Source organism: Musa acuminata, chromosome BXJ3-9, assembly GCF_036884655.1.
Source record: "Musa acuminata AAA Group cultivar baxijiao chromosome BXJ3-9, Cavendish_Baxijiao_AAA, whole genome shotgun sequence".
Lineage (NCBI taxonomy): Eukaryota > Viridiplantae > Streptophyta > Magnoliopsida > Zingiberales > Musaceae > Musa > Musa acuminata.
The window spans coordinates 2,825,149-2,847,928 of NC_088357.1; the positions used below are offsets into that span (position 1 = coordinate 2,825,149).

The following is a 22,780-nucleotide window of genomic DNA, read 5'->3' on the forward strand; positions in this document are numbered from 1 at the left end:
CCAGCAACGTTTTGATATGTGCGTATGCCGTAATTTGAGATAGTATATATATATATATATATATATATATATATATATAATCTCAAATTTTAGAAATATGAGTATAGTACTTTCAACTTTGGCAAAATAAATATTAAAAATTTTTAGGAATATAAATGACTATAGTCTTAAAATATCTAATAATATAAAATTATAAACATACGAGAATCAAAGATTTAAAAAAATATTTATCTCAATCATGTCTCGTCTCCATATGTGGAAACATGGTTGGATCGACGATTGAACCACATGCACACTTGCCTAATATAAAATATTATAAAATATTTTTAATTTAATCGATTATAAAAACCCTTTAGGTCACGATAATCGAACTCAATTATTATTATTATTAAAAATATTTATTTTATTTTATTACTAATTTAGAGCGTCAAAAAGATCGCGTCGACAATCCTTCTCGACATTGATTTTTAATGTAGTGTGTGACAGTATGGCAATCATTATCGGCACACATGTGTTGCAAGAAACATTTAATTATAGTTACAAATAAATATATACATATATGATCATCAATATCAATATGATGAGCACATGAGTTTTGATTCCTGGGTTGTCCATGTCTCACGGGCACATCAAGAGAGGTTTAGAGGGACGCTATCGGACAAGCAATGAGCAAGAAAGATGTGCAATGTCATGAGATTGGTGATCATAAGACGACATTTTAAACATGTTTCACGTGGATTGCCATTCTCGAGTTCAATTTATTCTACTTAAAATATCGATACGGTGGTAGTATATTAGATTCATTTATTAAAAAATTATTATAAGATCTTGATTCGAATCTTATTTTTTTGTCATTTACTTTTTTAAAGAAAAATTATTATTTTTTAAGCAAATTAAGGAGGAAAAAAATATTCATCGTAAATCGAACAATGGACCACTAGATCTGATCTAATAATTTTTTTTTGAATTCAATAGATGTGTTAAGATAGCGAGTATATTAACGAAGAACAAACAATTTAAATATCGAAAACTTTTTTGAATGAAAGAGTCAAGTTAGTCTTAGAAATCATTAGTGAGAAATATTTTATTATTCGATAGATATCTAATATATCTCTATATTTTGATGATAAATAAGCATAAAAAATATTATGTATTTTTAGATTTTTCTCTAATAAATCTAGAAGGATTAGAAAAGTCAAAAGAATAAGAGAAAAAGATATTTCAACTAAGAAATCGATTCAATTCCGGATTTGCTTTTTAATGTGAAGCCATCCAACCGTGACTTTTGCATTGATTTTTTGACACTAGTATTTGATTATTGATCACATCTTTAGAGTCAACAAAACTGTTGGATGTCACATTGGAAGGATAGCATGGTGTATGATTGAAGGATGCAAACGTAGAAGGTGTCAGGCGACCGTGTGGTGTCCGGCGAGCGGGTGGTGGAAACAACTTTGGAGTCAGAGACGACGGTCGATAGATCGATGCAAGTACCGAATATGATCACGTCGATCTACAAATGTGGGCTGGAATCAAACGGTCAAAGAGAGTCAAAGTCAGTGGTGTCAGCTTCGGAGAGGTGAATTCCATAGACTCACAGTAAGTCAACGCCATCCAATTGAGTTTACCTCGATTCACCATCACCTAAAAATTTGCTGGAATTGGACGTAATCCAGCGACGAAGACCCATAGACCGCTGTGAAAATGACTGGGCCTCAATGCGTTAAAGTCATAGCTTAAGAGACTAACGTGCAAATGATCAGCCAATGCCGGCCCTAATCAATCTCCAAATTCTGGTCAACGCATCCCCATCCCCAACTTGTCTGGCGTCTCTGTGTGCACATTTGCCACTAATAAACACGTAGTCGGCGACCATATCACTTCTCGTGTGCACGACTTTTGAAGCATCACCATCCCTCCCTTTCCTCTCCTGCGAGCACGCATTGACTCATCATTAGTAGCACACAGTAACCCATCATCAAATCGGTCCCTTCTCCTTCGTCTTCCTTCTCCTGCCTTGCCTCCAAGAGATGAGTTGATCGGCAACGGAGACGATCGCATCGACACGCACACGCCTTCAAATTATTCTCACACTTCCCTTTCACTTTACTGCCGTTTCCCCTCCCGCCCTTTTTAACCCGCTTTCCACCCCTCCCACTTAACCACCAAACCCCTCTCTCTCTCTCTCTCTCTCTCTCAGATACGCCTTGGCGGCATTGACGAGCGAAATGGGATCGATGGATCGATCAAAGAAGAGGATTCAGCTATGGAAGAAGGCGCTGGTGCACTTCGCGCTATGCTTCGTGATGGGATTCTTCACCGGCTTTGCGCCGCACAGCACCGCTACCCTCTTCTCCCACCGCCGCGCCGATCGCCAGCCCGTCACCGGTATCAGCTTCCACCCAGCCGCTCCCGTGGAACAGGTCGTCGAGCCTAACGGTGAGGCCGTCAACAGGAGCCTGATCGAGATCCCCAGATCTGCCGCGGTTGCCGCTGTGGCGCCCGGAGATGACAGCGACGACCCGCCGCCGTCTGTGGAGGGGTCCGTGGAGGCGCAGCCGCCGTCCCGGCGTCTGCTGATCATCGTGACGACGACCCGGGCCGACGATCGATTCCAGGGCGCGTTGTTGCTGCGGCTGGCGCACACGTTGCGCCTGGTCCCGCCGCCGCTGCTGTGGATCGTCGTCCAAGCCTATGCCGAAGCCCCCGCCACCGCCGCGATGCTGCGGACCACCGGCGTCATCTACAGGCACCTCACCTTCAAGGAGAACTTTACCGACCCGGCGGCGGAGGCCGACCACCAGCGGAACGTCGCCCTCAGCCACGTCGAGTACCACCGCCTCACCGGGATCGTCCACTTCGCCGGCGCATCCAATGCCTACGATCTCCGATTCTTCGAGGAGATTAGAGAGATCGAGTATGACCATTCTTCCCTTTTTCTGCTCTGTTTCCTCTTCTCATTTATTTGCCCAGTATGAACTAATTAGCGGCACCAGAAATCGCCCATAACTCAATAGGAATAGGAACTAAAAGATGGAATCAGTATCAATTCCTCCGCAACTTGAATCATCCATTCAATGAAAAGCTCCGATCTTCTAATTTCTCCTAAGAAGCAGAAGAATGGGCATGTTTCGTTCTTGACACTCGAGCCCAAATCTCACCCTTCTCTTGCATCATTTGGGTGAAATACTTCTTCTTGGGGAGAGGAATAAGGAGAATTGACCGCATGTTTGATGTTCTTCTCTCAAATTTCTTCCCTTGTTTCGTCTTTAAGGAGGCTTCGATCCATTAGTTTCCAGTAATCCATCTCATAGCCTAAAGATGTTTAGTTCATCGATTCTGATGTTCTCTCACACTTCTTTCCGTATCTTCACTCCATGTTTTTCCTGAATTAACGTCGAGCATAATTCTGAGCATAATTAGAGTTCAAGAAATAGCTATGTAAAGGATAAGCATTGAAGAATAATAAAGAAATGTTGATTACATTCAACTCTGATCTTAGAATACCATTCTGTAATCAATTGACAGCAAAAGAACAGAACTTGCATTGCAGAAGTTGCCTTCCTTCGTATGAAACCAAAACCTTCTAAAGTATTTTCCAGCCAATCTCACTAGTTTTTCTTCCCTAATCCGTGTCTTGCACATGCTGCTTCATTGCACATTCTTCTCGTGTCGGCAACATCGATGGCGGCCGTCGTTCAACTCCTTTGACTAAATGGATGCAAGCTGGGTCTCATGGGAATCTGTCCTTTTAGGACCTCTGAATGTCTTCCCTCTTCTTTTTCATCTCTGAATTCATTTCTTGTCTGATTTGTTCTTCAAACCATGCAATCGGACTCAGAAATCCAACTCTACCGATTCATCTCAGAGAAACTCACTGAATTGGTCCCAAAAATGCCAAACAATGAGAGAATTTAGAGCTGTTGCCTTCTGAAGCACTAATACCTCTCAAGTCAAAATTCCAGGGCTTTCGGGACATGGCCGGTGGCAATGGTGTCGACAAACAGGAAAAGAGTGGTTGTGGACGGCCCAGTTTGTCGTGCATCAAGGGTTGAAGGGTGGATCTTGAAGGACTCGAGCAATGACAAAAGGCTGTTGCCGACTGGCACAGACATGAACCCTAAACCTCCAAAGATTAATATCTCTGGGTTTGCATTCAATAGCTCCATACTCTGGGATCCTGAGCGCTGGGGTCGCCCTACTTCATTGCCTGATACCTCGCAGGTTAGCATTTAATTCAAGAGCTTCAAGTAAATTTTCTGCTTCATTATTTATAAGATCAAACCGTAATTTCTGCCTTGGTCTGCAGTTCAAGCAAATGCATAACATCATTACTAGACAATCTCTTTCCTGCTTTCGTCTCTCAGGAACTTTGTCGTTGACTAGTAAGACCATGTTTATTCTTGCATGCATCAGTTCCATCTCTTTCACATAAGGTTCTTTCCAGCTGTCTCTGGAAGCAATATCTTTGTAACTACAAGGACTTCAATAGAACTCCCAACCTCTATCAATCACCTAATCGATAGCAACCTTCTCAATTATTAGCCTTGGAAGATGTTTACCAACTCGTTCTCCCTTCACTGATGAAGGACAAAGTGTAGCACAGGGGACCTTCTATCAGGACTAGTAACATGGTTTTGTCCCAGCGGATGGTGACCAGTCAACTCAAGAAAGTTGCTCTCACCTACTACTGACTTTTTATCTCTAAAACATTGTGATGTGTAATTTCAGGATTCAATCAAGTTTGTGCATGAAGTCATCCTGGAAGATGAGACCAAGTTGAAGTGTCTTCCTGCCGACTGCTCTAGGATCATGGTGTGGCATCTCTACACTCCAAGAGCAATTCCTCTGCCCTTCCACGATCAAAGCCAAGCTAAAAGGTAACTCAGGAAATCAACCAAAAAAAGGTTGTGTAAATGAGAGAGGAAGAAGAAGAAGAAGAAGAAGAAGGTCTTGTTAGTTATGAATTTTATTTCCTTTCTTTTGGGGAAGACCCAATTGGGCACCTCCCAAGCAATAGTAATCATCATTACTTGTTGGTATTCTTTCACGTGGTTGGTGGCTTAAGTTGAGAGAGATTGGCTACCATATTTCTGTCATGTAGCAACACAATAATTAAGAGGTGGGACTTCAACAATACAAAGGATTGTTCTGCATTGATGTCATACTTTAATGGTCTGAGATGGAATTAACAGTATAAGCATTTATTCTGTGGGACATTACATTAGATATATATATATATATATATGTGATTGAAAGGGACATTCTTTACACGATATATCTCTCATGAAGGTACGTAACCTTGTCAGAGATGCCATGGTGGTGTCCACACCTTGTCTTGGTTCTCTTGTTCACCCGACCTTTGGACAAAAAAGACATGAAGGGCAGCTGGCACCATCGTGATCGGTGGAAAAACGCTGTGTGGTGTTCTGTCGAAAGGACATTGGCGGCTCTGTTCTCGACGCGCCTCCACCGCCCAAAATCCCATCTCTGTTCCCCGCAGCCTTCCCCCTGACCGCCCCTCGCCCCCACCGCCAACACCGGGCTTCAGTCGAGAGACGTCCCGTGACGGGACACATACCCCGGTCACAACGCTCGACCGTCTCCGCGACGCACCGGATCCTCGAGGGGTCCCACCTGCTGCTGCCTCGGTGGGCCCCGGCGTCTCAGGCACGTGACTAAAGCTTAATGGGTGGTACGCGAGTGGGTCGAACGCAATCCGACGTGGACCGATATCTACCGTCGATATCTGACCGTACCACGCGTCGCCACCGTCCGATCGCTTCCCACAAGTGGCGTCTCTCGCGTCTTCGCCCCCTCCTCTCCCTTCGCCTTCTTTCCACGCCGAATTCGAAGCGGTGGCATCAAACGAAAGGACAGCGACGGGAGATCGCAAGGAAAAGGGTTCCGTCCCCATAAATGGCGGTCGTCGTCCTCCGTCGCCGCAACAACCCGTGGCGCTGTGATGCTCCCCGTGAAATCTCATCCGTCCATCCGCTGCACCGCGATCGAGCTTCTTGAACACGCTAAACTTCCACTCTCTGTCTAATCCCCACGAGTAAGGAACGTTTGGGGTGGTGGCGGAGGGGATGACGTGGCAGGAGGAGCTGGCCAGCCTGGTCGGGGACACCGGGATCACGTACTCCGCCGACGCCGCGGTGGCCGAGGAGGAGGAGCGGGACGCGGGGGACACGGGCGGGAGGGTTCTCGGCAAGGGGTATTTCCGCGTGTACGAGGACGGGGCGGGACCGGAGGAGAGCTTGAAGGAGCAGGTGACGGGGTTCGTGGTGGCCACGGGGGAGATGCTACGGGAGCTCGGCCGCGGGTTTTGGGATGTAGCGCAGCAGAGTCTGGAGAGAGTGGGGGAGACCTACGTCGGCAAGAAGGTCAGGGGGCATTGGGATGCGGTGTTGCAGCGACTCGAGTTCATGAACGAGTACCTGCCCGAGGATCGGGATCCGGTGCACGCTTGGCCCATCGTCATCACTGTCTTTCTCCTCGCGCTTCTTGGTAAACACTTAGCACATCATCATGTTTGCTTTCTGATGAGACTTGGTTTAGCTTTTACAAGGATTTAAAAGGTTTCGAGATTCAGATCAGGAAACTTCATGCATTCTACTAACAATTACTTGTGTTAGAAGAAAAAATTCTTCGTCCAATAACAACCTCTGAGAAAAAATCATTGTAGATAGTGGTAGTTTACAAGTGTAAATGATCATAAACATTGGGTGATTCCACTTCTGCACAAAGATAATTGTAGATAGTGGTAGTTTAGAAGTGTATTTGATCATAAACATTGGGTGATTCCACTTCTGCACAAAGATAATTGTAGATAGTGGTAGTTTAGAAGTGTATTTGATCATAAACATTGGATGATTCCACGAGGATGATTCCACCCCTTTTCCTGTGGTATTTGACATTGGACGACTTTTGATGAAGATTGCAATGTGGCAATCATATGTGGAAAAGAATGTGGGTACAAACTCTAGGGATCTCATGCTCGTCCAAATGTATTTTAATTCCTTTTTTCAAGTATAATCTGGTTCTTTTCTGTTTCAAATGCAAGAAAAACTTTGCAATTGCCTTCATTTCTTAGACTAATGCTAATTAGTATAACTCTCACTCCATTGCTGCTGCTGATAACATCTTTAATGATGCATTTTATCTGTCTAGTTTTGCATCATGAGAGAAAAAAGGATATGCATGTGGATTCCATTCAATCCATTTAATATCCTGTAGTTTTATAGCTTTTTGGCTTTAGACATCATGTTATCTTGCTTTTTGTTTTTTCTTCCGACTGTGGTTAGAAATCCTGTGCAGTACTAAGGGTAAACAATGGAAACGAGACTTCTGTTGAAGCGCCAAAGAAACTGTATGTAAGTCCCCCAAGTGCTAGTCGTATCCAACTTCTAGATGGTCGATATATGGCATATCAAGAGAAAGGAGTTTTGGCTGAAAGAGCTAGATTTTTCATGATTGCTCCACATGCGTTTCTTTCTTCTCGTTTGGCAGGTACAATTTCTTCCTCCTTTATCATGTTATTCATATAATGTAATTAGCTCTTATGCATGCCTTGCTTTTCAATTTTCTAGACTGACTTGTCATTCTATACTTTCTTATATAGGAATACCTGGCATTAAAGAATCTCTTTTAGAGGAATTTGGTGTTCGGTTGATCACTTATGATCTTCCAGGTTTTGGTGAAAGTGATCCTCATCCCGTTCGGAATCTCAACTCATCAGCTATGGATATGCTCCATTTAGCGAATGCTCTTGGTGTTACGGACAAGTTTTGGGTAGTGGGTTATTCAGGTGGTGCCATGCATGCATGGGCAGCTGTTCATTATATTCCTGACAGACTAGCAGGTGTGTTTTGTTTGTATAGTAGCTGCACAGTTATTACATTACCCTATCACATCTGTAGACACGGAAGTTCGTAGGAGCAGTCAGTTACTTTCATAAAATGTGACTTTTGTGATTATTTTTCAAAGGAATATCTGAAGTTTCTGACCTTGTTTATGATATGCTAACATAAGATGTACAAGCCTCCATGTGGTTTACCATGGTTTATCCTTTTAGTGCAGAGCACTAGTTTTCTGCAACTATAGCAAATAATACAGGCTTTTAGTTAAGCTATCGGTTCCTTTTGTGTCTGAAATGAACAACGATCCTTATCCCTAAACTACAGCTTGTTGTTCCCTCTTCTTCAAGACTCCTCAGTCTATATTCTATAAGAATTTTAGATGATTTCTCTCTGAATTTCAGCAACCAACAACCCTGTTTTAGGTAAGTTACTTTCTTACCTAGTATCGACTTAGCACCAACTTAGGTGGATGCCTAGTAGATTGCCAGGTGTGCCCATGGAGAGTTCTTGATCTTGGGTCATGCTCTTTTGCCTACCTCATTGATGAGGAAAGGGTTGGATGATCAATGATGATATGTGACCACAAATTATTTATGTTGGCTGATGAGAAAATGTTTGTGTTGTTGAATCTCGGATTTTGATGATGAAACCAATTGATAAGTGTTTATGATTTGATATGCATTTTTAGTGACGCGGGATGCTTCGATCAGTATGAGACAATTAAAGCAGGAAGAATCATGTTGGGCCGGAGGAACATGTCAGAAGATTGAACGTCGAGCCGGAGGTTGACGTATCGACATAAGGCTTCAGGCCATGGATTCGGGCATCGGGCCAAGAAGAGCGGATATTGCGCCAAGGATATCGGAGTTGCGGAGTCAACTGGCCGATTGGGCAATAGGCCGCAAGAGAGGATGATGCACCGAAGAATCGGACGAAGCGTCGAGGGACCAATGACATGTCGGACAACATGATTCATGCTTAGTATTAATTGTCTAGATCGAAGTGTGTTTTACATGTGCAGGATTAACTACGATAGCAAGGCATGAGGCAAAATGAAGTCCCGGAGTTAAGGACACGATTTCGTTGGGAGTTCGAGAGTTCGTCGGAAGTCCAAACGTTCGTCAGAAGTTCTGCAGGAACCAGCCGAGAAGTCCAGGAGCTTACCGGAAGAAGCTCGTCGGAACTCGCCAAGAAGATCGTCGTGAAGTTTAGGAGCTTGTCGGAAGTCCGTTGGAACATTGTCGGGAGATCATCGGAAGTTTGCCGGAAGAAACCAAGACCTAGGGACTTGTTTAGTTTAAGTATGCCTTAGATTTCGTAGTTAGCACGTAATTGGGAATGGATTTGGGCCAACCCAATTAGGGGCCAGTTGGGCCCATGTAAGGACTGTATTGGGCCCAATGAAAGGCCCAAACAGTGACCCAAGAGGTGGCACCGTCGTGGCACAGTCTCCGAGACTGTGTCAGGCGGTGGTATCGCCCAGCACAGCCTCCCAAGCGGTGGTACCGCTAGTCTGGGCGGTGGTACCGCCAGCGCAGTGTCAGTGTCAGACTGACACTGGCGGTGGTACGGCCCGAACCCAGGAAACCCGAGATGAGATGTTTTTAGGCTCCAAGTTTGAATCAACTTGAGGCCTATAAATACCCCTCTCATCCATGGTTAATATACACAAGTATTGAGAGTAAAAAGGAAAGAAACTCTGTTGTAATCTTGTGTGAAACTCCTCTCAAAGTTCTAAGTGTTAGAATAGTTTGAGAGAGGAGTGAGTGGGGGTGTAAGGGTTATCTCCTAAACTCGGTAAAAGGAGAAAGAGCTGTAAGGAGGTTGATCTTTGCCTATAAAGGAAGATCGATAGTGGATGTTGGTGGCCTCGACGGAAGAGGAATCGGTGGAGTGGATGTAGGTCACGACGACCGAACCACTATAAAATCGGCGTGTTCTTCTCTGGTTTGCATTTCTATATTTGAGCAATTTACTTTACTGCAAACCTCTTAACTTGCTTTACATCCACTACGCATCTTCCGTACGCTTTCAAACTATCTTTACTAAAACGCTTTTAAGTTAACCTCTCTCCGAAATGGTTTTCGTCGAAATCAGTTTTTATCGTACGAAGGTTTTTTGAACCGACGAAAGTTTTCCGCTGCACTAATTCACCCCTCCCTCTTAGTGTCGACTCTTTTCCTAACATGTGTAAAGCTCAAGATCTTGGGAATATTTGGGAATTTCACAGAACTTATTCGATTAGGAACAATTGTTCTGTCATATATCCACTTTTCGTAAAATCTTTTGTAAGATTTTTGCCTCAGAAAAACATCTTAGGTGAGATCTAGTTATAATGGTGGGACTTTTAATAGCAGCAAGTGTTGGAAGAAGCATGGTTCTTAGCTTCTGTTTATCTTTTCCGCAAATTGTGAGAACATGTCCGATTACAATGGTAGGACCATTTCTTTCCCAACATTTGGTATAAGAAAATCTTGAAATAATTGTGATTCTTGGATTGGGACAATAGCAGTAATAACAAGGCCGCTCAGTCTTTGTTGCATGTCTGAATGATTGAAGACGAAATGAACTGTCTTATTGAGACCACTGAACTTAACAGGAAACTATGTAATGGGATCTAAAAGATCAACTAATAGTGTAGGCAGATATACAGAATTTGAGAACATTAATCAAATATGACTTTTGGGTGCATGATATTAGGATATGATGTGTGCTAAATGAAGCCCAGGAGAAGCAAGACAGAGAACAGAACAAATCAAAATACATCTATGTATGCTTTTGTGAAACAAGGAGAGGTAAGATTAGACATGATGAGTTATGATTGACTCCCAAAAAGAGTGTTATTGAGTTTTTCTCTTTTTGACTTATGTGTTTGTACCAGGATTCATTTCATATGAAATAACTAAAAAATTTACTTGTTTTAGTGATCCACAAACAATGTTATTAATATATACATTGTACATTTACTTGTGCAAAGCACAATTATCTGTCACAATGTGTAAAATAAAGTATGGATTTCTTGGATTAGAAATCCTTCTCTGATGGTTCATTATGGGATTTCTGTTGAATGAATAAATGTCTGTCCTTTTCCTTTCACAATACTATGTCTATCAGAATATGAACCGGCAGAAAGCACCTAGATGAACTGTTTTCTTAACACATCTTTTGGTGGTTAGCCCCAGTCATTAGCTTATTTCATGTTCTGGAAGTTTTTGGTGGCATTGAAGAAATATGGGATTGTGTTAGTATATTTCTTGTCTAGATTTAGTAGACAGATTAGTTAATTAAACACTGCAAAAGGCAAGGCATAATTCTTAAGAGTGATTCCGTCGTTAGTAGAAGAACCAAACAAGAATTTGGATCAAGAAATCTAAGACAAGTTATAAGGGTCCGCATGGTCATGGTAATTGTATCCAGAAGCTTTATTAATTGTATCGTCACATCAATCCAGAATCTCATGTTTAATCATTGAATTTGGATGTGTTGGAAATATCTGTAATTTTGTTATTAGAGAACTAACTTTTTGTTATAAGCTACAGCGGACATTTTCTTTGGTTTATAAATGTAAGATTTTCCTTTGGTTTGATAGAAAATATCAAAGAGAGAGGTAACCTCCTTATCCAAAAATAATATAATATCTACTTCATCTCGATGGTTCTATTTTACGCCTTATCTGTCCCCCAATTGGGCTTTCAGGTGCAGCCATGTTTGCTCCAATGTCCAATCCGTATGACTCCAGCCTGAACAAAGAAGAGATTCATAAAACCTGGGATGAGTGGACTATGAAAAGGAGATTGATGTATGTTTTGGCTCGTAGATTTCCCTCTCTTCTTCCATACTTTTACCGTAGAAGCTTTCTGTCCGGAGAATGCGGTCAGCCTGAGAAGTGGTTGTCATTGTCCTTGGGGAAGAAGGTATGCCTAGTTTTCTTTACACCCTTGCTTAAAGTTTTTGCCACCAGTAAATCATCTTTCTGAGATTTAGTAGAATTTATGTCGCTTAAAGTTCCGATGCATCACATATTATCATGTGTCATACATAAAGAGGTTTTTATTTATTAGCTAAACTTTAACTTGAAAGGTCTGATTTTATGACGTCAAATGCCATGACAATATGACCACTTCCACAGATTTTTCTGGTTGTGCCTCGAATCTTAGAAACCTCGGCCAGTAATTGTTTGTCATGATTTTGTTCCCCAAACTTTAATTCTATGTTTGTAGAAAGTGAAAAGTCATGGTTAGTGTGAAATGAAGTTTTGTGTATCACCACATCACAGGAAATGAGTAATTCCACAAAGTCTATATTATATGGATTAGTTAATAGCATATCTGTGCAGAAGCCTAACATATACAAACAATCCCAACTAATTCAAGTTGGTCTGGACAATTTAACATGTACCACTGATTCAAATACCGATGAAGCTACACCCAAGATATTCTACACCCAAAATCACTGAGAGCATTTTTACTGTATCAAGGCGTTTGAAAAGCTGCACAAGGAATGATGGTAAAAAAAGGAAGAATTAGGCTGACTGCAGGGAGCGAGATGCTGATTTATTTTTTCTTGAAAATTCAGGAAACAGACAACTGGTTGTAGTGTCGGGCATTCTTTTATGATTTTTCATACTTATAAGGTGTAATGCAGGTGTGTTGGAATTGAATACCAGAGATATGTTATATTGTGTCATAAATTGCTCATCACTTGATACGGCATCATCTGTTCACAGCCACTGCTTGCTTTTAATAGTTCTGAAAGTTCTTTCTGGATTCGTAGGCTTCTTTTCCTGGAAGGTAATGAAATTTCTAATGGTGGTATTATGCATCTAGGACAAATCATTATTGGAAGAGCCAGTTTTTAGGGAATTCTGGGAAAAGGATGCTGGTGAATCTGTCCGTCAAGGAGATGCAAAACCATTTGTGGAGGAAGCTCTGCTACAAGTTTCAAACTGGGGCTTCTGTTTGGCTGATCTTCAAGTGCAGAATCAGCATCAGGGTAAAGGCCTTCTCCCGTGGCTCAAGTCACTTTACGGACGAGTTGAACACGAGCAGGCAGGCTTTCTTGGCCCCATACACGTATGGCAGGTCTGTGCATTCCCGGCTTTTTTTTTTTTGTTACATTTACGAATTAGACGCAGACACCGATCATTAGCTTGTGAATGTTACATTTTGTTAGTTCACTATTCTACTTATATTCTGCACACTTTACTCTTTGCTCAACATGCTGTCAGTATGCTGCCATTTTTAAAGCTTTGATTGCTAAGGAGATTGCTAGTTGTTTGATGAAATATAAATCATTTCTTTGACAATTTACTCGCTTTGCATTCAGTCCGATCTCTGTATCAATTTTAGTGTTCATTCATCGATTCACATACGTAAAATGGTGGTCATGCTATATATCTGTGTCAAACAGGGAATGGACGACCATGTGGTGCCACCATCCATGACCGAATTCATTCGACGGATGATCCCGGGAGCAACAGTGCACAGGTTGCTTGGCGAAGGACACTTCTCCTATTTCTGCTTTTGCGATGATTGCCACAGGCAAATATTCTCCACCCTCTTCGGAAATCCTCGAGGCCCTCTCTCGACTGAATTGGAGGTTGATCGATCACCAAGCGAACAACATATGGAAGACGTAGCTTCACATGATTGCACCGAACAGGAGTAGAACATCCTTCTCATTTGTTTCCCTTTTTTTCCCTTGGATTCCCTTTTTTTTTTTAAGTTGGGGGAAGGGAATTATAGTTGTGGGTGGTAGGAATAGCGTCTTACGACTCCAAGGAATATACGGCCATCAGTCCTATCACCACACCACCGTCGGAGGAATTTATGTTTCCGACAGTGGTGGATTTAAGAATGTGTTGGCAGTTTGCAATCTGACGAAATGCTTCTTAAATGACAAGTCTTCTGCGTGTATACTTTTACATCACAAAAGGAGACTTTAGAAGGATTGTAATTCATGAAGTGAAAGGCACGCTTATAACCAAAGCCACCGAAATCATTGTATAATGATAGAAGATAACCCACTAACCTATTATTTTACCCAATGCCACAAGTGAGCTTCAAATCTCATACACCCTATCGTAAATATTATCCATCGACAAGATTGTCACCACCTGCTTGAATAGAAATGTTATCGGCTTCATATCTTGTTACTGATAAGCCAGCAGAAACATATGTAACACTAACCCGCTTCATATCTTGTTACTGATAAGCCAGCATAAACATATGTAACACTAACGTTGGACTACAACCAGCAGAAACATCAATCGTCAACATAAGCAACACAAGCCGGGGTTGTTTTTGAGATCTAATAGCACTTTTCCAGGGTCTTATTTGAAGAGACTCACGGGAACAGGAAGATGAGATAAAACACCAATGATACAATCTACAACAGAACACTCAAAGTACATCGCTATCTTGCTGATTACATTATCAGCATGTGCCCTTCCAATGTAGTAGTAAATATGTTCCGATTTGATCTTTGGGGATGGATGTTCCCAACGAGGCCTCTTATGAAGAAATGGTCGCAGATATAGCCGATTGCATGTAAGCCTCCCGACACTACATTAGAGCACCTGCAGCCAGCAGACAGAAGAACAAAAGCACATCAGCAATAAATATGCAAGAAACGTTTCAAGAATTCACTGAAGAGCTTTCGAGACAATGCCGGAAACCAGAACTGTCTAAATGAGCAAATGATAACAGAGGTGGGTCGAACAGAAAATATCACCTCTTACTAAGGGATTTCAAGGTCCAACAAAGATTAAATGTGCAATGGAAGAACCTAAATTAATGGTTTCCCAACATACAATAAACTATTGCATTAAAAAAAAAACAGAAATTAGGTCTGCAACATGAACACATTAAGTTTACAAAGTGACTTGTACCAAGCTTTGAAGGATCGGTATCGACCTCGAGTCCGGAGTCGAGGTCAGCCAAAAACAAAATTGTTCCAAAATAATGAAGTTAGAGAAGATTTCAGAATACCTAACAACCAGAAATTCTACAAATGAATTCCAGATCTTACCATATAGATACCAAAATCTTGCTACAATCAAGATGTCCCCCAGCGACATATATACCTTGAATAAAACATGATACATAAGAAAATCCAGAAATATATATATATATATATATATATATATATATATATATATATAAACGGTTTAATTTAAGCCAAAAAGTGGTATGACTAGGCTTAATACAAGCTAACCCAACATAAACCATCTTTCTTGTAGCTCATCCCCTCTTTAAGCTCTCTAAATTCTAAAAACCATATTTGGTAACTTATCCAAACTCACCTACTTATTAGACAACCTAAGGTAACACTATCAACTGACTGACCATTATGTTTCAAACCACATTATAAATACATTTTTGAAGCACATCTTACAATCAGCATCCTATGTTTCAAAATTTGATTACCTCGACATTATCCCGAGTCACCCAGGAGAATAAACATACCTCAAATATACACTAGATTTCTGGATTTATAGTGCAGGGAAACAGCTGCAAAAGCACACTTCGACATATATGTCGAGCACCAGGCAGAATAGGTTCTACAGGAGCAGATTTGATTATTCTGATCATCATTCAGTTTGATATTAAACTGAGGGACAAATCAAGTAAGTAACACATCAACTATTACATATGCACATTAACAAAGTTAATTATGCATAAAAACGAGAAGCCAAACAGATTACAGTGAGCCATAACAGGTTAAAGTGCATGATAATGAACAGAGGAAACATACAAGAGACCATTTATCTTCAGTTCTCATGCAGAAATCAAGTTAATTTCATGCAAGAAAGAACCATCGGAGACGTCGTTGAATAGCGGTGTTCAAACCAAACCAAATCCGAATCAAACTCAAACTGAACCGGTTTGGTCCAAACCAGTTCATCAATAGTTCGGTTTGCAGATTGTAAACAGTTCCGATTTGAGAGGGTACATTTCTTCAATTCGGTTAACCGGTTCGGACTACAGCTAAAATCGGTCCGACCAAGTTCATTGCATTAATCCTTTAATCGATTCAATCCGGCTCAAAGACCCTGAAGGCATAGCATAAATGTGCATTCTTGTCTATGTTGTCCTCTTTCCCTCACCATAATCCTTGTTAATGCGACATGATGATTCTATATTTGATTGGACCAAGATCCTAATTCAGTTCAATTGAACTGAACCGATTCATCAAACCGAACTGGTTCATTTGAAAAGTATCTATTTTTTAAATTGATTGAAACTAAAAACTGATTAACCGAACTGGGTTAATTGATTTTGAAACAATCCGGTTAGGAAGGTTCGAACTGGTTCCGGTTCAGACTACCTTACCTTAACCGAACTGAATTGATTTTCCAGTTCAGTTCAATTTGGCCCTTTACGATTCAGTTGGAACTGGTTTGAAGACCCCCTATTGTTGAACTTAAGGGGCCATTATCTCCATCAGCAACAAGAAATGCTACAGAGACTTATCTTGAGAGTTCAAGGTGCATCAAGAAGTTTTGTAAGAGCAACTTAAAGTTCAGCTAATGACAATCATTACAGTGACTTACGTGTCAAGCATTCCAGGAGTTCAATTCCATGATTCGCAAAATCCTACTGATGTAACATCATTGCCGCCTTTGCCTCTTTATTCTCTCAAGTGCTCCTAGAAGACTACTGCCACCATTATCTGCAGCATCAGCTCCCTTGTCCTCATCCTTGGCAACTTTTTCTGCGAGGTCCCCAAATACAGAAGCAGGGACATTCTTTTGGGCAATTTCAATTTTATCATCCTCCGAATCACTCTCTTCTGGCAACTCGATATCCTCATTGTTTGCAGTCAGTCGTATACCACCATCAGATTGTGACTCAGATCCAGCACTGACAAAGTTTACCATTCTGCCACCATTCTTAACAGGAGAATTGGCAGCTGCAGGAGCCAATTGCCTTTCTAGAGTGGCCATTTCATCTTCAGGGACGCCTGCACGCTTTAGAGTATCCACTGCTTCTTCCAAATTTAGCTTCTGATCCTTTTGCATTAAGTATTCAGGAAGAATGAAATGTGTCTGCATGGCGGCAAAAATCAGTGTAAGATGGGATACTACACTCCAGTCCCAAAAAGTGAGAGTAAATAATAGTTACCTGACTATAACTGGCAGAAACACTGCGGCCAATGCGAAGCATTTCCCTGAAGGTATCTTCATTACCATGTTGAATCTCAAAATCTTTCCATACTTTCCAGAAATCAGGATCAGACCGTGGATCTGCAAATTGTGATGCAAATACATAGATCGCACGAGCACGATCTATTTCTCCTAGATTTCTTTCAAGTTCGGCATATTTCAAGCACATTTTCTTTGCATCATTATCAGGCAGACCTGATTCAATTGCTTGCTGAAAAAGCAGCAACAGTTTTTAAGTTAGACAAATAAAGACAACTAGTTACAGTTGAAGGATAAGTCCATAACGCAATTGAAAATGGTGCATTTTGACCAAGATATTAAAAACATGATGAAATTACAAAGAAGCATACAACAACAAGAAGCCGTAATGTCCCACAAAGAAGCATGTTATCATGAAACATTATAAGCAGATATTAATATTTGAAAGATTATGCGTAAGTAAAATCTAAATTAATCAGAGAAGTTATTCATCAGTTGTGTAAGTGCACGCGCGCACACACATTTTTTGAACACCAAAAATTTCAGCTAACACAGCTATATAAATATCAACTAACTCAATTTAGCGCTATCATGGACCATCATTGGTTAGATAGTCTGAATGAAAAACTCGATTATCATTACATTTTATCAACCTCTAAAAGCTTACATGTAGCAGACTCAAGTTGCACGCATGGATTACTTATGCTCCTGGAAGAGACAAGGTGAGAGAGAAAACAACTAAAAACATCTGAGCTAATATTTTGGTAAATCTAACTTAATGTTCATGAATTGCATGATCTTCTGCAGAAAGGAAGAAGACTAACCTCGTATATCTCTCTAGTTTTGGGAACACCAAAAATTGCAGCTGCTCGAGCTATGTAAATCTCATACATGCTCAATTTTTCATTGTCAGGGACAGCCTTCACTGCTTGATCATAGACCTTCATTGCACGCTTCGCAAGACCATATTCTTCCTCCAGTTTAGCATACTGCAGATATATTGGCTTCACCTCATTTGCAGGTGCCTGATGACAAGTGAAAGAGAAACTCATGAGTAAGCCTATGTTTTGATGGTACCCATACTATACAACGCATAATTATGTAATTTCCACTATATCGTAATGAGTTTCAGCCTGGCCAAGCATACGAATAGCATACAGATTTACACTCATTCAAGTAGAACTGATTTCATAGAACATCATCAATAAGAAATTAGTAATGTTATCATATTCTTCCCATTACATAATCCCCATCCACAAAATGAAAGAAAATGTGTATAAGAGATCCCTTGGATGGAGTACAGTATAATACTTCAGCAAATCAACACATAGAAACCGAAGAAGGTTATGTTTGCTGTCATTTGTCAAGGATGAAGCCAGAAAGAACTACAGTATCGTACTTCAGCAAATCAACACATAGAAACCGAAGAAGGTTATGTTTGCTGTCATTTGTCAAGGATGAAGCCAGAGAGAACTACATTATTTGGATCCTCAATCTGTACCTCCTTTTTCATGAGAACAAAACAACAAAAAAATGGAGGCCAGATGGTAACAATCAAAAGAGATAACGGACGGTAATAAACAAAGATTGAAAATGTAGTTCAAGATAATGATTTGAGTGCAAATGTCAGCAAATACAGTTTAAAGGCATAAGCTGGAGTACATAACAATGGTATGATAACAGTAAAAGTTCTGACTAGCATAATACCTTAAATTTATTCCAAAAATAAACTTTCTATTCTGTGCAACCAACACTAAACTAGCTAATCCATCACTGGTTGGAGATACCATTTTAAGAGTTCTGCTATGAACTTTTGGGTTTGTTTTCCATGAGAAAAAAACAAACATTACATAAATGAACAAACAGTGAGTTCAATAAATTATCTAAAAGACAGAGTCGTCACTGGTTGGAGATACCATTTTAAGAGTTTTGCTATGAACTTTTGAGTTTGTTTTCCATGAGAAAAAACAAACATTACATAAATGAACAAACAGTGAGTTCAATAAATTATCCAAAAGACAGAGTCCAACATCATATTCATAAGGAATAAAAAATTTGAAGAATTGATAATCATTGCAAGTTCTTTCCTTTTTTTCCCTTTTTAAGCAATGCAAGTTAAATTAACCACACTCAGTTGACACTCAGGCAGGGGAAAATAATTCCAAACATTCATCCAGAGAAACTCTGGCAAAAACAACAAAAAAACTGCATTAAATATCAAATACCTGCTCAACTGCATGCTCAAAAAGCTCTCTTGCACGTTCCAACTTGGTCTTTCCATATCTTTTGACAAACTTGGATAGGTAAGTAACCCATATATCTTTAACATGCGGATACTTAAATATTTTCACACCTCTCTCATAAACCTTAAATGCATCTTCAAAGTATTTGTTCTCCTATAAAAGTCAAAATGAAAATATTTAAGATACATCCACCAAAGGTAGAAAGGAACGTGTTTTGAGATTCCTACCTCGAGAAGGAAAGCATAATTTAGAATAATTTGGGGAGTTGCTATTCTCAAATCAAGAATTCTCTCATAAACAGCTCGAGTTGATTCCAGTGACCCCAGGCTCTCCTCAAGATCAACATAAAAGCTCCAAAGCCTCAAAGATTTGTGCAGCCTCATTTGTACAGGCTCGTTACCATCAGCAGCAACTGCACAAAATGACATGTTAAAATCAAGCAAGATAATTCCTTTCTTTTGAGATTAAAAGATAAAAATTCTAAACGAATTCATACCTCTACGCTTGACTTCAACTGAGGGTTCTGCAGTGGCCTTTCTCATCAGCTCAAGTGCCCTTCCAAAGTTCTTGTGCCTCAACTCCATTTCAGCATATTCACACCAAACAGTTGCTAGATGGTCAACAGTCTTGTAGTTCACATTCACAGACTTCTCAAAAATATCTCTGGAATTCTGAAGATCATTGTGGCTCTCATACAGCCGTGCAAAGGCAATCCAAAGTGTGTGGGGCTTACCCACTGCTTTCATGGGATCGACTGTTCTCACTGCCTCTATATAGGTGAAAACCTGCTTTGCGGGGTCATTCTCAAAAATTTTCACTCGCCTGCATCATCATGAGATCAGAAATTTGAAAAAGGATGAGTTATATACATATGCATTTGCAATACCTAGTACAGAAAGAAAGTTTATAAGAGAACTGTGTTGTAGCTATGAGACACCTGTGCCACTGCTCCACATTGTGAGGATTCTGCCGTAGGAGCACACTGTTAAGGAGCTCTGGCCTTCGGGAGAGAAGGTTCTCAAACCTTGCCATCCTGAGATCAGTGTCGTCGTCATCATTCAACCAGAAGCCATCTAGGAATTTCTTAGTAAGCTTTGACAAACCATCTCTCCTGCCATCCTCTTCTCCTTCCCCATCCTCCTCCTGTTCCTCCTCGGCTGTCTCGATCTTTGCAGCAAGGGCGCTCTGCTCAAACTGCGCATAACTCTCAAAGATGACACTGAAGTCCCTAACCGTAGTCACAGTCTGAATGCCCTCCTCAAAGATGTCCCTCGCCTTCTCGTACAAACCCCTGCGGACATAGTAATCCGCAAGGGACGTCCACAGGCGCCCGACCTCATCGGTGTACCGCCGGATGCCACCACGTATGATGGCGTCGACCTTGAGGCCCGATACCTCAGTGGCGTGGCGGGTGAGAATGTCGCAGAGCTCGAGCCACAGCTGATGTCGGGTCTTGCCCTTGATGGAGTGGAAGCTGTCATCGTTGAGCACACCTGCAAGCCGCTCGGCGGCCTCCTGCCAGCGCCGGGAGGCAATGAGGAAGTTGATGAAGTCCTCGATGTGGGACGGGTCGAAGAGGAGGTAGCGGCGGAAGACGCGGAGAGAGGTCTCGACGGGGACGCCGGGGAGAGAGACGAGGGCGAGGTAGGGCTCCCAGATGCGGTCGTGCTGGGTGACAGGAAGAGCGCGTAGGGTGCGATCGAAGGTGCGGCGGCCGCGGGTTAGGAGACGCTGTTCGGAAAGGGAAGCGAGGTACATGAGCCAGATGCGGGGCATCTTGTGCATGGTGACAAGGGCGCGCTCGAAGGTGTTGTTGAGGGAGTCGAAGGCCGGGTCGGAGACGGGACGGCCGCGGACGGCGTCGATGCGCTCACGGAGGTAGGCGTGCCACAGCTTGTAGCTGCCCGGCAGGGCCTTGAGGGCGCGCTCATAGATCACGGCGCGTCGCCGGAATGGTGCGGAGGATCGGGCGATAAGGTAACGCCACCAAAGCTTCAGGCTGAAGGGGTTGCGGAGGATCTCCTCCTCGTAGGGTAAATCGTCCTCGCTCGGGTACAGGTCCGGCGAGATTTCCGCCGCCCCTGTCGCCGGCGTCACCGCCATCCCAGAGCTGAGGAGGATAGCGGGAGTTTTTTGGTTAGGGTTTTGAAAGGAAGACGAGGGTCGAGGAAGACAAAGCTGCACGATGAATCGGAGGCTTCAAAACCCGATCCGGCGAGTTAGGTTTGTATACTAACTCGTGGAACGCCTCCCCTGTGATTTCTGACGCATCTCCCTTCCGTTACCTGTGTCGTGACTCAAGGCGCGTTCGGAACCCGCTCTATTTCCTATTGTACCACTTCGTGGCCCGAGCCATCGTGTCAACCTGGTTTGATCCCGAAGCAACGTGAGCCTGATTTAAGTTAAATGCATAAACTCTTTATGAAGGTGAGATTTGATCCCTAGTAATTTCTTTGATAGACTAAAACCACGATGTGTTTTTAGTCTTCTCAAATTTATATATTTTTATTTTATTTTAGGATAATAAATTTTATAGATTTAGTCTTTGAAATATAGTTTATGAAGGTGTCCCCTTTCTGGATGACTCTGGAGTAGAAAATTTCTACCGATTTTATTTTTTTTAGTTGTTTTATATCTAATAAAATTGAATGACATCGACGAGGTGAAACTTCAATGTAGGAATTTAGGAGTTCTGGATCACATGGAAAAGTTAATCTGATAAGAAAAAAATAATGGAAAATTGGATTAGAAATCTTTTTAAGTGGATTAACTGCCTGAAATTATCTTCATTTCCCATACAGTTTAAATTACTTATGGCTTTTTGTTATGGACAAGTTTGATAGTTGTTGTTTTGGAACGTCTTGCATGAATGATTACTTCTATCAAAGGTAGACAATACTGAATAATATCGGTCCGACGGTATATCGGTACGCGGACAGAACGAATAATAATAATAAAATAATATATATTTTATTTATTTATATTTATATAAAAAATATTAAAAAAAAGGCTCGACGACGTCGCCGAGACGCCAATTCGTGTATATATATATATATATATATGAGACGATGTCGTCGAGGCGATGCGACGTCGGCTTTTAAATAAAAAAAATATAAATATATATATAATCTTTTATAATATATATATTAATTTATATATATATATACTGTTTGCTATATATATATATATATATATATATACCGAACAGTATACCGCTCGGTATACCGTTCCGTACCGTACCGAGCGAACGTCGAAACACCGGTACGGTACGGTATTTCGAACCTTGCTTCTATCTATAAGCCATATGCTAAGCCTTGAAATTTAATGATCATGCGGTAGATACTATCGAATGTTATTAGGGACTTCCAATTAAAATGCATTTCATTGTGATCTATTCCTATTTTCTGATAGTTTGCAAGGAAAAGAAAAGGAAAAGTAATTTCTTTGATAGGATAAAACCACGATGTGTTTTTAGTCTTCATTATTTTAGTCTTCTCAATTTTATATATTTTTTATTTTTATTTTTGGAT

At 41.2% G+C, this 22,780-nt stretch overlaps 3 protein-coding genes across 4 annotated transcripts; 2 read left to right on the forward strand and 1 right to left on the reverse strand.

The window, feature by feature from the left end:
• The first annotated feature begins 1,750 nt into the window (after window positions 1-1,750).
• LOC135649840 (beta-1,4-xylosyltransferase IRX9-like) lies at window positions 1,751-5,165 on the forward strand. Of its 2 annotated transcripts, none has more exons than XM_065168718.1 (3): window positions 1,751-2,917; window positions 3,954-4,224; window positions 4,732-5,165. In XM_065168718.1, exons 1-3 carry the CDS (start codon window positions 2,229-2,231, stop codon window positions 4,882-4,884), a joined length of 1,113 nt encoding a protein of 370 aa, XP_065024790.1. In that variant the 5' UTR covers window positions 1,751-2,228; the 3' UTR covers window positions 4,885-5,165. The 2 variants fall into 2 exon arrangements, with proteins under 2 accessions (XP_065024790.1, XP_065024791.1); XM_065168719.1 differs by having other exon boundaries at window positions 1,781-2,917; window positions 3,966-4,224.
• A 427-nt stretch (window positions 5,166-5,592) lies between these two features.
• LOC103996933 (uncharacterized) lies at window positions 5,593-13,795 on the forward strand. The gene is made up of 6 exons (XM_009418000.3): window positions 5,593-6,510; window positions 7,321-7,512; window positions 7,625-7,864; window positions 11,559-11,776; window positions 12,689-12,943; window positions 13,272-13,795. The coding sequence occupies exons 1-6, from the start codon at window positions 6,090-6,092 to the stop codon at window positions 13,527-13,529; spliced, it is 1,584 nt and encodes a 527-aa protein (XP_009416275.2). The 5' UTR covers window positions 5,593-6,089; the 3' UTR covers window positions 13,530-13,795.
• Window positions 13,796-14,040: 245 nt separating this feature from the next.
• On the reverse strand, window positions 14,041-21,500 carry LOC103996935 (uncharacterized). The gene is made up of 8 exons (XM_009418002.3): window positions 20,188-21,500; window positions 19,747-20,072; window positions 19,478-19,662; window positions 19,233-19,403; window positions 17,832-18,032; window positions 16,988-17,239; window positions 16,417-16,911; window positions 14,041-14,439 (listed from the first exon to the last, which is right to left on the reverse strand). Exons 1-7 carry the CDS (start codon window positions 21,351-21,353, stop codon window positions 16,474-16,476), a joined length of 2,739 nt encoding a protein of 912 aa, XP_009416277.2. The 5' UTR covers window positions 21,354-21,500; the 3' UTR covers window positions 14,041-14,439; window positions 16,417-16,473.
• Between the last annotated feature and the right edge of the window lie 1,280 nt (window positions 21,501-22,780).

Bases quoted from the DNA above. Each gene is read 5' to 3' on its own strand.
- LOC135649840 (XM_065168718.1), top strand. From the start codon at position 2,229: ATGGGATCGATGGATCGATCAAAGAAGAGGATTCAGCTATGGAAGAAG. The intron at 2,918-3,953 runs GTATGACCATTC...ATACCTCTCAAG, and splicing joins GAGGAGATTAGAGAGATCGA to TCAAAATTCCAGGGCTTTCG. The intron at 4,225-4,731 runs GTTAGCATTTAA...GTGTAATTTCAG, and splicing joins CATTGCCTGATACCTCGCAG to GATTCAATCAAGTTTGTGCA.
- LOC103996933 (XM_009418000.3), top strand. From the start codon at position 6,090: ATGACGTGGCAGGAGGAGCTGGCCAGCCTGGTCGGGGACACCGGGATC. The intron at 6,511-7,320 runs GTAAACACTTAG...AATCCTGTGCAG, and splicing joins CTTTCTCCTCGCGCTTCTTG to TACTAAGGGTAAACAATGGA. The intron at 12,944-13,271 runs GTCTGTGCATTC...TGTGTCAAACAG, and splicing joins GCCCCATACACGTATGGCAG to GGAATGGACGACCATGTGGT.
- LOC103996935 (XM_009418002.3), bottom strand. From the start codon at position 21,353: ATGGCGGTGACGCCGGCGACAGGGGCGGCGGAAATCTCGCCGGACCTG. The intron at 19,663-19,746 runs GTATGAATTCGT...CATTTTGTGCAG, and splicing joins AGTTGAAGTCAAGCGTAGAG to TTGCTGCTGATGGTAACGAG. The intron at 19,404-19,477 runs GTAGGAATCTCA...TGACTTTTATAG, and splicing joins ATTATGCTTTCCTTCTCGAG to GAGAACAAATACTTTGAAGA.